Genomic DNA, 15,136 nt, shown 5'->3' on the forward strand with positions numbered 1-15,136 from the left:
ATTTGTCCAAGCCACTTCAATGACCTTCAACAACCCAAATGGTAACATACAGCAGAAGCCATGCACCAGGTATTGAAGCAAGGATGCCAGCTGGTTGCTCACTACGCTGCAGATTTTCAGCACCTGGTAACAGACACAAACTGGAACAAGGCAGCTCAGTGCTGTCCCTTCCAGCTGGGATAGACTCAAGGAGGAGTGGCACAGACAGAATCCCCAACTGGGCTGGATGCATTTATCCAGCTAGGCATCAAGATTGCCAATAGCTTATTGTAATGCTGCTAAGAAAAGAGGATGGCTTCTTGACCCACACCTGTCTTAACAGAACCAACTAGCCAGCAGTCAGCACGCACTTTACAGCGTGAACTTCTGCAAGCAGATGTGGTCTACAAGCATTAAGCTGATTGGGGTCACCAGGCTGCACCTAACTTTAGCATTGGTCATCTGATCCGGTTATCAACCAGCAAGGTCTGGTTATCAACTCAGAATCTCAAATCAACCTGAGCATCAGCTAAGCTGGATCACCAATACCTAAGCCCATCCAAGATTCTCAAGCAGATCAATCCAGTGACATTCAAGATTCAATTATCAGAGTCGGTGAAGACCCATCCTTTGACCGAACTCCCTCTTAAAACATTACCTAGACACCTTCCCAGGAAAGGTTGAGAGCCGCTGTCCTAAGCCATCAAGTTTAACATTACTTAATGGAGGAGTTTCATGTAACATTTAAAATGAAATGAAAAGGAGCAATACAAATACCCCAGTGAGTCACTTTAATGACTCATCCAATGATTGCAGCTTTGTCCATGCAACTAGAATGAAAGCAGAACTCCTCAAATCAGTTACACTCAGATACTCTTAAGGATATGCAGAGATTTTCACAGAAACCAGTTAAATCCCATTCAACCACAACATGCACAGTACCACATTTCACTTTCAAAAGTCATATTTCAGCCTTCATCCATCCCTTTAGATTTTAGAGACTAATCAACTTATTTGAGCATAAGCTTTCGTGAGCTACAGCTCACTTCATCGGACACATCCGATGAAGTGAGCTGTAGCTCACGAAAGCTTATGCTCAAATAAATTGGTTAGTCTCTAAGGTGCCACAAGTCCTCCTTTTCTTTTTGCGAATACAGACTAACATGGCTGTTACTCTGAACCCTTTAGATTTTATTACTTACACTGTAGAGTAGTGGTGGGCAACCTGTGACCCGCAGGCTGCATGCGGCCCGTCAGGGTAATCTGGTGGCGGGCCGCGAGATAGTTTGTTTACATTGACCGTCCGCAGGGACAGCCACCCGCAGCTCCCAGTGGCCTCAGTTCACCATTCCCGGCCAACGGGAACTGCAGGAAGCAGCAAGAGCAGGTGAACTTTGAAGAAACAAATGTCCTTAGTACAAAAGAACAAGCAAAGGAAAGACACAGAATAGATGTACAGAGAATTGTCTTAATAAGTATTTTTCAGAATTTTCTGAGACATCAGTAGCTCCTTGAAAAGCTGCTTTCTTTCTTGTTAATATTAAACTTTTGGAAGGACACAAAAGAACTGATTTCACTGACCTGTTTTGGCAGCCTTGTCAACATATCTTTGCAGCGTTGCAAACATGTCACTGCTTTCTGAAAATACCCTTGAACAACTGCCTAAGAAAGCAACAGAACATGCCAATAAATTGTTAGAATAAAAACAATTTGTCTTTAAATACCCTCTCGGCTCACAATACAGTGCAACTCACTATACTGTAAGTGGAGAGATAACAAAAACAGCAAGACACACTGTGAAATTCTGAGGTTATAGTGCGTGAACATGTAGAATCATGTGATCATTTCCTTCCAATGCTAAAATTGCCATGAAGATACAAGGCAGAGGATCCTACTGCATGTAGTCAATGCCCCTCAGTGGGGCGATGAAGAGAAGGATGCTGGCTTATGATTTTTGGGCCTCTTCCATGAATACAGTCCCTGAGAGGGTCACACACAAAAAAACTCCAATAAAATGCAGTTGGTGAGTCACCATAGTAAAAAGTTTGGGAACACAGTTCAGCAAATCTGATCTCCAGACACATTGGCCCCTCCACTGGCTCCCTGTGCAACTTTGGGATTGAGGCCTTCTCCTATTTGTACCCCAATTTCTGTACCACTTTTTAGTTTTGCCAACCCCAACTATTCAAAAATCATGGGTGGCTTACAAATCATGAGTTTTTTTATCTTTTTTATTTCTTTTTGGTGCTTTAGAAGGGTACACTTGCGTCATTTTCAAACTTTTCTTCTTAAGGACTACAAATTTACTTTTATTAAAATTATTTTTAAGAAAACTGAGATTCTCGCCTATTCACATGATTTGCAGAGGTTGGAGCTTTAAGAAAAATCACCAAATATCGTGAGACTCATCTTAAAATCATGAGTTGGCAACGATGACCTCCCTACTTATATATAAAAAACACTGTACATAAAAAATAGTTTATATATGCGTGTGTGCATAGTTAGCATAGCTAAAGATTACCATCTAGTGGCACATGCAATAAAGTTGTTATTATGCACTGCAAGTAGCTTCCTGTGTGCAGCTTTTTAACACCTCTTAGATCTTGGCTATTTGTGATCTAGATGCAATGTTGCACTTAAGTATTATTTGATTACTTTAGTGACAGAATATTGGTACAGAGATGTGTGGTTTTGAATTTACGTATCTCACTAAATATATGTTGCACTGCTGTGGATGTGGAGACCCTGGCTCAACCCCAATATCAGATATCTTGCTTCTTCAGCCAGTGAAGCACAGACCTTTGTAGGAGGTGACTCAGGCCTCGAAAAGATAGCTGTCCATTTTATAAACACTCCTGCGAGCTAAATCACAGAAGGTATGTCTACACAGCAAAAAAAAAAAAAAAACATGGCTGGCCTACACCAGCCGACTCAGGCTAGTGGTGCTTGCGCTGCGGGGGCTGTTTTATTGCTGTGTAGACTTCTGGGCTCGAGCTGGAGCCTGAGTTCTAGGACACTCCCATCTCGCAGGGTCGTAGAACCCAGGCTCTAGTTCAAGCCAGGCATCTACACAGCAATGAAACAGCCCCACAGCCCCCGCCAAGTCAGCCGGCACAGGCCAACTGCAGGTGTCTAGTTGCTGTGTAGACATACTCCAAGTCTTCATGAAATGAACTAAACAACTTTGCAGGATTATGATAAATTAGTGGAGTTACATGTCGAAAAAATAGGTATATTAAGAATGCTTAAATTACTGCAACACTGAGGGGTCAAATCTGAGACCTTACAGCAGATCTAGGAAACTTATCTTTCCAGTTTAATGACAGGAACTCACACTTCTAACAACTAAGTCAAAGTTCCAGTATGATCATTCATACATTCCATATGCCCCAGTGACCTACAAAGGGAAACCGGCCAGGACACGTACTGATTCAGCCTGATAAGACAGTACTTTGAACAGGTCCTTCTCTACATCAGCTTTGTGCACCTGAATATCTGCCTCACCACTGCTCCTCTTCATTAATTGGGCATATAGTTTTTCTAGACTCTGGAAAAGAAAACATAAGCACCCAGAAAGCTGTTACTCAATTGTAGCACTTGCTAGTAAGAGTGTCTGCAGGAGACTGTACCTAGCCAGAAACTTACATTTATGGCAATCACAAGAAATCCATCACCAAGGGCGGCTTTTCCAACATCCACCCACCCTTTTCCAGTCTTCATGGTCATCTGAAGCAGAAAAGGAACATGTTTTGTGAAAATTCAACCCAAATCATTTCTCACTTGTTCTTTATCCTCGGCATCGTCAACCTCTGAAGAACAAAGGAAGCAGAATTGCACTGGGGGAAAGATCCTGACTGAAAGACTTTCAGCCAGTAAGACTGTTGGAACATGTGGTGAGATTCACCTTTGCTTTGTATTCACTTAGCTTGTTAAATTAGGTGTTAGTTGCATTTTACCTTTTATTTCCTTGTAACCAATTCTGACTTATATCCCTCATTACTTGAAGTCACTTAAAATCTATCTTTCTATAGTTAATTTTTGTTGTCGTTATTTTATCTAAACCAGTATAAGATTGAAATGTTTGGGAAACTCCATTTGGGATAACAAGACCTGTGCATATCATTTTCTATTAATAAATGACAGACCTGATATGAGCTCCTATCATCCAGGAGGGTGCTGGGCAATACAAGACACACGTTTCTGGAGGAAATCTGGAACTGAAAGTTTGCTGGTGTTGCCTTGTAGTGTAATTCTATAGTACTCATGGAATATAGCAGGGAGTGATTTACATGCTGGAGGCTGCGTGAGAGCAGACTTGGACTGGTTATTTTCACAGCGAAGCAGGGTAAAAGGCTGCAGAATTGAGGGGACACAGCTATCCATCAGTCCAGATCATACCCTGGGTAATGTCTCAAAAGGGTCCCCTGTTCTTTGCAAACATCTCTCATCTCAGAGCTGACAAACTCACTATGCCAAACATGTCTTAAGAGATATTTATCCATAAATAATAACATATAAGGTATCTACAGAACGCTCGTAACTTGTCAAGATTCATAATTATTGTGAGATGCATATATGGGTAATATTTAAGGAATAATGTATTTATTTTGAAAGTTTGCTTTATGGACCTGGAGTACAAACACCAGGAGATAATGTGTCTTGGTGATAGCCCATTCGAGCAAAGAGAAGTTGTCACCACTCCCTGTTTGGCCAGTGATGCAATTTAAGGTTCAATTGTTTAGCCTTGTGCAGTACTAAGACTGTGAATGGGAAACCATCAGAGTTAACAAACAACAACTGAAACCACTTAAAGAGTTAAAAAAAAATAAAACTTTAACCAAGACTGTGGGTTGCTCGATCTATAAATAGAAACAAAAGGCTGTTTTCAGTATAACATATGGGAGGGAGAGGACTCTGTATCCATTCGCTGAGAAAAACCCCTTATAGAGCAGGGCTGCTTTCATGAACATTTGGATCCTCGTTCTTGAGAAACCAGCCAGCTCTGCCACAGACTGAATTTTGGAGGGAAATCTACTTTTCTACCACACTCTCGTTCCTAGTTAAATTCTTATACTGTCTTAAATAAATCTTATTTTGTTTTATTGTAAGTGCTCACAAGTGCTGTGCGGTTACAGAAGCAGTGATTAAAGATAAAACTGGCAAACTGAAGTACCTACTTCTTGGAGGCAAGGATCTGGAATTTTTGGGAGTAGCAATGTCAGAGGGACTGGGGTGTACTCACTGTTAACCTGCAAGGTGAAGTTAGGGCTAGCATAGCCCAGAGCAGTGGTAGCCAACCTGAGCCTGAGAAGGAGCCAGAATTTACCAATGTACATTGCCAAAGAGCCGCAGTAATATGTCAGCAGCCCCACCCACATCAGCTCCCCACCCCGCTCCCAGCACCTCCCGCCCACCAGCAGCCCTGCCAATCAGTGCCTCCCCCTCCCTCCCTCCCTGCACCTCCCGATCAGCTGTTTCGTGGCGTGCAGGAGGCTCTGGGGGGGGAGGGGAAGGAGCCAAGGCACGGCAGGCTCAGGGGAGGGGGCGGGAAGGGGTGGAGTTGGGGCAGGGCCTGTGGCAGAGCCAGGGGGTGAGCAGTGAGCACCCCCCGGCCCACTGGAAAGTTGGCGCCTGTAGCTCCAGCCCAGGAGTCAGTGCCTAGACAAGAAGCCACATTTTAACTTCTGAAGAGCCACGTGTGGCTCCGGAGGATAGTACTTAAGTGACTGAAAGCCTAGCAGTGTCAGGGAGCTGACACACCCAGCTAACACAAGAAAGACTCACTGTTGCTGGAGGCAGGGGGTAACAAGGTGACCCACAGTCCTGGGTATCCCAAGAACCATCACAGGTATACAGATACCTCAGCAGGGGTGCCAACTGGGGGGCAGGGGAGAGCAGGAGGAGAGCCCCCCATCCCGAGTTTCCTACAGGAGGTGTGTGAGCTCCCAGGTGGAGCTCTTAACTACAGCACAACATTAGTGTGAAATGTACGTTCTGCAGAGGAGAGATGTCCCTGGGGCAGGGAGTCAGTATTTTCTTTACAAACAGAGGCAGGGTGATTAAGGCAAGAAAGGGCTGGTGATTAAAGATCTGAAAATCTAGCCTGTAAAACAGGAATCCCAGGGTGGGGGTGCGTGTTTTAGAGCCAAAGCAGGGGACTCAGAAAAAATACAGCCAAGCCCTCTGAGCCAAGGTTACATTCAGAAAAGGGGGAGGTTTGGAGGTGTAGGTGAAAAGAAGGGGCAAAAACCCAGGGAAGGGATAGAAGTGGTACAGAGAAGTTCCCACTCTACCTGTGGGTACTTATGCGGCCCCAGCACCATAGTATCTGAGCGCCTCACAAGGTCTAACCTATTTCTCCTCACAGCCCCTCGGTGAGGTAGAGCAGTGCTGTTATCATCATTCTACAGGTGGGGCACTGAGGCACACACAAACTAAAGGCCAGATTTTCAAAAGTATTTAGGCACCTAGTGAGATTTTCAAAAGCACCTAGAAAGTTACGTGCTTTGTAAACTCCACTAGATACCTAGCAGCATCTTTGGGTGCCTAAAAACCTTTGAAACTCTGTCCCTAAGGCACCGGCCTGAGGTCATACAGAAAGTCCATGGGGAGGAGTAGAACTCAGGTCTTTCAGGACCAGTTCCCTATCCAGTAGACCAGCTGCTCTCTCTGCTGCATGCTGCAAAAAGAGAGGAACCTGATAGATGGGAGCAAAACCAAGGTGGCCAGTTCTCTGAGACTCCAGCAAACGGTCCCAGGAGATTGGGATGGAGGTCATGGTTGACAGCATGAAAATCAGCACAAAGGTCAGAAAGGATGGAGAATGAGAATCAGATGAGAGGAAACTGCTTAACTCCAAAGGGGTGGCAGGTTCTGCCCCATGCTGGGTTGTAGAGCAATGGCTACTATGCAATTTTACATTTTAACTGAAAACCATTTTGTTTTGTCATTTTTTGTTCTAGGTTTGAGAAACGGAAAGAATCAGAAAGTGTCATAAGTATCAGATGTGTTTATGCCTCAAATTTTTAGGGTTTCAGCTATATCCAGGCCAATTCCAGAACAAAGAACAGAAATTACACCCACAGAGTCCATAAAGTCAATGACTATTGTCATGATTTGTATTATTCACTGGGCACCATCTGTGTGCCCAGCACTGTTCAGAATATGCCAGAAAATATAGTCCCTGAGAGCCAGTGTGTATAAAATGTGTAGCCCCGGATAAGATGGCTCAGATATTTAAGTATGAAGTGTATAGTTATTAAGAATTAGTAGGGGAAGCAAAAGTGGATGGGAATCTGGGAGGCAGTGACCATGAGTTGGTTGAGTTCAGGATCCTGACACAGGGAAGAAAGGTAAGCAGCAGGATATGGACCCTGGACTTCAGGAAAGCAGATTTCGACTCCCTCAGGGAACGGATGGGTAGGATCCCCTGGGGGACTAACATGAAGGGGAAAAGAGTCCAGGAGAGCTGGCTGTATTTCAAGGAATCCCTGTTGAGGTTACAGGGACAAACCACCCCGATGTGTCGAAAGAATAGTAAATATGGCAGGCGACCAGCTTGGCTTAACGGTGAAATCCTAGCAGATCTTAAACATAAAAAAGAAGCTTACAAGAAGTGGAAGGTTGGACATATGACCAGGGAAGAGTATAAAAATATTGCTCGGGCATGTAGGAATGAAATCAGGAGGGACAAATCGCACCTGGAGCTGCAGCTAGCGAGAGATGTTAAGAGTAACAAGAAGGGTTTCTTCAGGCATATTGGCAACAAGAAGAAAGCCAAGGAAAGTGTGCGCCCCTTAATGAATGAGGGAGGCAACCTAGTGACAGAGGATATGGAAAAAGCTAATGTACTCAATGCTTTTTTTGCCTCTGTCTTCACTAACTAGGTCAGCTCCCAGACTACTGCACTGGGCAGCACAACATGGGGAACAGATGGCCAGCCCTCTGTGGAGAAAGAGGTGGTTAGGGACTATTTAGAAAAGCTGGACGTGCACAAGTCCATGGGGCCGGACGAGTTCATCTGAGAGTGCTAAAGGAACTGGCGGCTGTGATTGCAGAGCCATTGGCCATTATCTTTGAAAACTCGTGGTGAACGGGGGAAGTCCCGGATGACTGGAAAAAGGCTAATGTAGTGGCAATCTTTAAAAAAGGGAAGAAGGAGGATCCTGGGAACTACAGGCCAGTCAGCCTCACTTCAGTCCCCGGAAAAATCATGGAGCAGGTCCTCAAAGAATCAATCCTGAAGCACTTAGAGGAGAGGAAAGTGATCTGGAACAGTCAGCATGGATTCACCAAGGGAAGGTCATGCCTGACTAATCTAATCGCCTTCTATGATGAGATTACTGGTTCTGTGGATGAAGGGAAAGCAGTGGATGTATTGTTTCTTGACTTTAGCAAAGCTTTTGACATGGTCTCCCACAGTATTCTTGTCAGCAAGTTAAAGAAGTATGGGCTGGATGAATGCACTATAAGGTGGGTAGAAAGTTGGCTAGATTGTCGGGCTCAACAGGTAGTGATCAATGGATCCATGTCTAGTTGGCAGCCGGTGTCAAGTGGAGTGCCCCAGGGGTCAGTCCTGGGGCCGGTTTTGTTCAATATCTTCATAAATGATCTGGAGGATGGTGTGGATTGCACTCTCAGAAAACTTGCGGATGATACTAAACTGGAAGGAGTGGTAGATACGCTGGAGGGCAGGGATAAGATACAGAGGGACCTAGACAAATTGGAGAATTGGGCCAAAAGAAATCTGATGAGGTTCAATAAGGATAAGTGCAGGGTCCTGCACTTAGGACGGAAGAACCCAATGCACAGCTACAGACTAGGGACCGAATGGCTAGGCAGCAGTTCTGCGGAAAAGGACCTAGGGGTGACAGTGGACGAGAAGCTGGATATGAGTCAGCAGTGTGCCCTTGTTGCCAAGAAGGCCAATGGCATTTTGGGATGTATAAGTAGGGGCATAGCGAGCAGATCGAGGGACGTGATCGTCCCCCTCTATTCGACATTGGTGAGGCCTCATCTGGAGTACTGTGTCCAGTTTTGGGCCCCACACTACAAGAAGGATGTGGATAAATTGGAGAGAGTCCAGCGAAGGGCAACAAAAATGATTAGGGGACTGGAACACATGACTTATGAGGAGAGGCTGAGGGAACTGGGATTGTTTAGTCTGCAGAAGAGAAGAATGAGGGGGGATTTGATAGCTGCTTTCAACTACCTGAAAGGGGGTTCCAGAGAGGATGGTTCTAGACTATTCTCAGTGGTGGAAGAGGACAGGACAAGGAGTAATGGTCTCAAGTTGCAGTGGGGGAGGTTTAGGTTGGATATTAGGAAAAACTTTTTCACTAGGAGGGTGGTGAAACACTGGAATGCGTTGCCTAGGGAGGTGGTGGAATCTCCTTCCTTAGAAGTTTTTAAGGCCAGACTTGACAAAGCCCTGGCTGGGATTATTTAATTGGGGATTGGTCCTGCTTTTGAGCAGGGGGTTGGACTAGATGACCTCCTGAGGTCCCTTCTAACCCTGATATTCTATGATTCTATTCTATGATTCTAAGCACATTTTAATATCTATGAGTGGAGGCAACAGAAGTTTTACTGGATTACGGACTAGAAGATTTGACCCTCCAACTTTCATTCAAGAGGAAGAGCTGCTCAGAGCACCTGTGCCTGTTTATTTCCCTTTCCTGCCTGCAGTGGCCCTGATATACCTCAGAAGTCTCAATTTTTGTCTCAACTTTAAAATATAGAATTTTCTTAGTGTTTGGATTTAGTCTCCTGTGAGAACTGCAACTCAGTCGCTGTCGTGTTGTGTTTCAGAGCCTTCTGGAAAGTAACGAGCCTTTAAACAGAAGGGAAAGCAGTGTTACCAAGGCTCATGCTTTTGTCATGAGTCTCATGATAATTGTTTTCCTTAAAGCTCCGGCTCCTGGAGTCAAGGAGATATGTGATGATTTCAGCCTTCGTTCTGTGGAAGTATAACATTGTATAAGGGGACATGCTGGATACATTGTATATGAGAGCGCATGCCAAAATATGTTACAAAGTATCTGAGGGAGCACACGTAGGGACAGTTAGCTTTTGAATGGAGAAGCAATTAAGATAGAGCCAGCAAGTCTAAGAAGCAGGCATCAGAATGGAAGGTGTGAAGGGCAATTAGTTAAGTTAACTGGAAGCTGTTAAAGGAGATTGTTAAGGGTGGCAGGTAATTGAAGATACGTGACTGGTCTCAGAGATCTCGAAGGGTGGTGACTAAAATCTTTTTCTTCTTTTGTCTGTAACTTCTCTGTAACTTGTTCTCCAAAAAACTGTATAAATTAAAAGACACAAGCCCCACTCGGGGGGCTCACTTCTAAATGTATTAGCAGAGCAGCTGTGCTAATAAAACAGAGTGGTCTGATAAATTGTGAGTCTGAGTCAAACTTTGACAATTTTTTTTAAAAAATGAAGTTTCTAGCCCTTGTGGCTGTGGAGAAAGCTTCAAAATGTAACCCCAGTGCACCCTAAAGGCTCAAAAAGCAGAAGGCAAATAGAAAGAACACCAAATCTGTTATTTTTACATAATCTCATGAGTTTAAAGCCAATCTCGTGATTTTTGGTGATCCTGATTCATGATTTTTGAACATTTGGTATTGGCAACACTGTGAAAATGAAAGTGACTTGAAATTGTCACTTTCCCTCCTGTTTCCCTCCAGTTTCTAGTCTATTATTTGTAGTGAGGTAACACCCCAACAACCCCAGGCAGGTGCAGTATAAATTCTGAGGGCTTTGCCCTAGTTGGATGTTTCCAAAGTTAAACGATCTATTCCAAGACTGATGAACTGCAAAAAAGTGATAAAAAGTAATCTAGATTTTTCTACAGTTGTTTCAATTGTTGTATTCAAGAGTTAGTAACAAAGAATATACATTACAATTTTAAACCTAACCAGTGTCCCTCAAGTGACTTAACAGACTTAAAAGATGTGAGAACATCTTAGTATTAGAGCTGAGTGGGCCTAATATTTATTTAATCCTCTTTTTTTTATATAGGAATTAGATACAGTGCCTTAACAGCTAATTTCTAAATTATTATCTGCAAAAAACCCTAGAGTTTTCAGGTGCCTAAGTAGCCCCTGGATTCCCGGTTAAAGTTGCATTCCCTAACAAAATATGAAATGGCACCCCTATACCTCAGCCTGCTTAGTACCATGGCAAACACACCATTAAAAATCCTTTTACCCTTTATACCCACAAGAAGGAAAAATACCTAAAGCATTTAAATTGTAAAGTATTAAATAAGGCTTTAACTTCAACAACGCTTGTTCCTTTTCCCTTTAACTGGAGAGACTTCTTAGAAGGAAAAACCCCTTTATATGCTTTATATGACAGTCTCTTAGAGAAGTGATTTTCAAACTTTTTTTCTGGCAACCCAGTTGAAGAAAACTATTGATGCCCAAGACCCAACAGAGCTGGGGATGAGGGGTTTGGAGGTGTGTGGGGGCTCAGGGCTGGGGCAGAGGTTTGGGATGTGGGGGTGAGGGCTGTGGGGTGGGCTGGGAATGAGGGGGTCAGGGCTCTGGGCTGGGGGTGCAGGCTCTGGGTTGGGGCCAGGATGAGGGGTTTGAGGTGTAGGAGGGGGTCTCAGGACTATGGCAGGGGGCTGGGGTTGGGGCACGGGGGTGCAGAGGCAGGCTTCAGTCCTGTCCTGGCACCGTAGACTGCGCTGTGCCCTGGAGGCAGTCAGCAGCAGGTCCAGCTCCTAGGCAGATGCACGCAAGTGGCTCTCGCCCACAGGCACTGCCTATCCCCCCCGCCCCAGCTCCCATTGGCCGGTGCTCAGGGCAAGGGCAGAGTTCCATGTCCCCCCGCCGCCTAGGAGCCAGACCTGCTGCTGGCCACTTCCGGGGTGTCCGAACAGGTAGAGACTAGCCTGCCATAGCCGGGCAGCACCGCCGACAGGACTTTTAATGGCCCAGTCGGCAATGCTGACCAGAGTCGCTGTGACCCAGTTCCTTTGATTCCATGACCCAGTTATGGGTCGTGACCCATGGTTTGAAAACCACTGTCTTAGAGGATATAAAGCAGGGATCGGCAACCTTTGGCACCTGCCACGTCCACAGGTTTGGCCGATTGCAGCTCCCACTGGCTGCAGTTCGCAGCTCCAGGCCAATGGGGGCTGCAGGAAGTGGCGGCCAGCATGTCCCTCAGCCCGCACCACTTCCCACAGCCCCCATTGGCCTGGAGCAGCGAACCACAGCCATTGGGAGCTGCAATAGGCTGAACCTGCAGATGCAGCAGGTAAACAAACCAGCCCAGCCCACCAGGGGGCTTACCCCGGTGGGCTACGTGCCAAAGGTTGCCGATCCCTGATATAAAGATGGTAATAACTGTCGTTTTCAGGGAAAAGAAGATGTTCGTTCAGATGGGCTGGAGCTGTTGTTATTGGCCATGTTAAAGTTTGATTCTGTTTCCTAAGAAAATAAAAGAAGACAAACACACAAAAGGGGAGAACAGCAAAGATAAAAATGTAGTTTATGTCTTTGGTGTTGACTTTCACTTGCAACCTCATTGTTCGAAAAACACAGGCATACCACCATTCCTATCAGCCACTCCAAGACCTTGCAAACTTGTACACCAGAACCAGGCGGTTAGGGCATTCCATTTAGCTACCTCTTCTTTTTGGTCACAGCCTTACATCAGTGTTGCAAAATACAGTCTTGGCTGGCTAAGCCAGACTCTTATTAGATAGAAGGAAACAGGAGAGGAATAGGTGAGAGAAGAAATAAGGTGGGGAAGGAAAAGATCACACAAGGGGTGTATGTGACAGTCTCACCTCCCAGATGGTATCTGAGAGTTAGCTAGAGCCAGTGGAGGTGTTAGTATCATCTGGGTCCCTCTCTCTGGCCTGATCAGGACATCCATCAGGATTAGGATGAAGAAGGTACTGGGTCCCAAGAGACAGTGGGGGGCAACAGCCATCATTGTGAAGACTGCTCCTTCCTCTCTCTAGTCTTTCCGTCAGCCAGCATTATGGTAGCCCTCTTTTCCCCAAAAAGTCTCTTTTGAGGACCCCTAAAGGGGAGTGTGAATGGACGAGCAGCCCATTTTCTCATCGTTTTGTCCACCAACCAGGCCTAGTGTCTGACACACCAATTTTTGTTCACTGATTTCCGGTTCCACACTTTTCTTGTTTACCAAGCATGATCTTAACACACTCCTTGAGTTATATCAGTAGGCATTTTTGCTTGGCCTAATTCAGTCTGTCTCGCTTTTGCACCTTTTCCCATCAACAGTTGTTGTTACAGGTTACTGTGGCATTTTATGAACTTGCACTCACTTTTTACAGTTGAGCTCATAATTAGGGTAAATTTGTAGGCCCAGTTATCACGACAGGATGTATTCTTTTGCATAAAGTACTGAAGCAGTAATTTACTTCTTTCACAATATTTTATTGGCTGGGTAAGGCAGAGCTAGTGCCGTTAATTTCCACGTGGGAGACCTCAGCAACTCATGTTCTCACCATGGACTAAGGGGTGTTATGCTGGTTTACTATGGAAGTCAACAAGGAATCCAGTTGCACCATAAAGACTAACAGATGTCAATGGAAGTCAAGGCTCATAATGGTATGGCTGAGAAACCCCTAACTATAATGGCTCAACCAGGTATCATTGTGATAACACAGGTCCAATTTTAGAAGATACATCCCTCAGAAATATAATTTCACTCACTTTCCTGAATTACTCTATCATTTGAAAGTACCTTTCCAAGATTTCCCTTGGAACCCACCATACTGCACTTGCATTCTCACCATTTAGCTAGACTTACCAAAATCTGCCTTCGCACCATCTCCTCTGGAGGATCGCTGCCTTCACACAGGCACACTAGCCTGCAAGAAACATGGCGCACTGCAAGAAAACAATGCATGCATACATAAGGATGGGCCACTTCCCCTGTTCTTTCAAGCCCTTATGAACTCCAACTCTAAAATCAGACTATGGAGAAGCTACTTCTTCACCAACTGATGCAATCAGAAACAATCATTTTTTAGGTAATGTAAATTCCCATTAACCTAACAACCAGAACACTGTTGTGTGCTGTCTGTCCCGTATAACCAGAGTAAAATGGAATTCAGCATAATAGCTTACAACTGATGTTTTTATAACTGCAAATCTCATAGAGCAGATCCGCTGCAGACTAGAAGCTCGAGCTCCACATCATACCCAAGCACCACACCAATGGGAAAGCGCCCAAGAGACTGCAGCCAGCTTGGAAACCTTACTCCACTGTAAAGTATGATGGGTAGTATATGTTTCTACCATGTGGGACTTAACCATGTTCCCATAGGCCCCGACTCCATGGGTGCTCCCCTGGAGCACCCATGGGGAAAAATTGGTGGGTGCTCTGCACCCACCGGCAGCACCCCACCCCGCCTCCCACCCCAGCTTACCTCCGCCTCCACTCCACCTCCTCCCCTGAGTGCACCGTGTGCCTGCTTTTTCCCCCTAGCTCCCAGCGCTTGCTGCCGCGAAACAGGTGTTTCGCGCAACAAGTGCTGGGAGGCAGGGGAGGAGCAGGAACAGGGAGGGGGTGGAGTTGGGGCGGGGACTTTGGGGAAGGGGTTGGAATGGGGGCGGGTCTGGGGGTGGGGGGGTTGAGCACCCACCGGTGTGGGGAAAAGTTGGCACCTATGCACATCCCCAATGAAGTCAACAGAAGATTTGTTATTAACTTAATTGGAATAGACTTAGACTCTCCATATTTGGGAGCAGATTCACCTAGTCTTTATCTTGGCATAAATCCTGGAGGTCTGTGGCAGCAAATAATTCTGCAAGGGACAAGGCTATAGAGGTGCATAGAAGTCAAAATCTTAGCTATGCCCAGAGAATCATTAGAGTACAGTGCAGCCCACAAAGCAGGGTGGAACTAGCTGGGAAGGGAACATGACCAGGGAATGGCCTGATTCGGCACCTTCTTTCTGTAGCTTCTACAAAGTTCCCGGAGGAGTTAAAGCTTGTCCTAAGCAGAAACCCCAAGGAAAGGCAACTGCGAAAACACAGCCTGCCCTTCATCAGAGTGAATCTCTCTCCATCTCTTGAGCATGGAGATTAGCTGGTACAAGAAGTGTAATTTAGGCACATGGGTAAACATTTTGTAATAAATGAATAACAAACAAACAATAACAATGGAC

At 45.3% G+C, this 15,136-nt stretch overlaps 1 protein-coding gene across 2 annotated transcripts in view; it reads right to left on the minus strand.

Moving 5' to 3' along the window:
• The window catches only part of TEX11 (testis expressed 11), a 148,016-nt gene that overhangs the window by 115,779 nt on the left and 17,101 nt on the right, over positions 1–15,136 (minus strand). For both annotated transcript variants that reach the window (XM_084638556.1, XM_084638557.1), the window contains exons 4-7: positions 13,774–13,853; positions 3,625–3,705; positions 3,407–3,526; positions 1,561–1,641 (exon numbers count right to left, since the gene is read on the minus strand). In XM_084638556.1, coding sequence (XP_084494682.1) covers positions 1,561–1,641; positions 3,407–3,526; positions 3,625–3,705; positions 13,774–13,853 — 362 coding nt within the window. The remainder of the gene's footprint in view (positions 1–1,560; positions 1,642–3,406; positions 3,527–3,624; positions 3,706–13,773; positions 13,854–15,136) is intronic.

This window comes from Lepidochelys olivacea (assembly GCF_965140295.1).
Source record: "Lepidochelys olivacea isolate rLepOli2 genome assembly, chromosome: 9".
Classification (NCBI taxonomy): domain Eukaryota; kingdom Metazoa; phylum Chordata; order Testudines; family Cheloniidae; genus Lepidochelys; species Lepidochelys olivacea.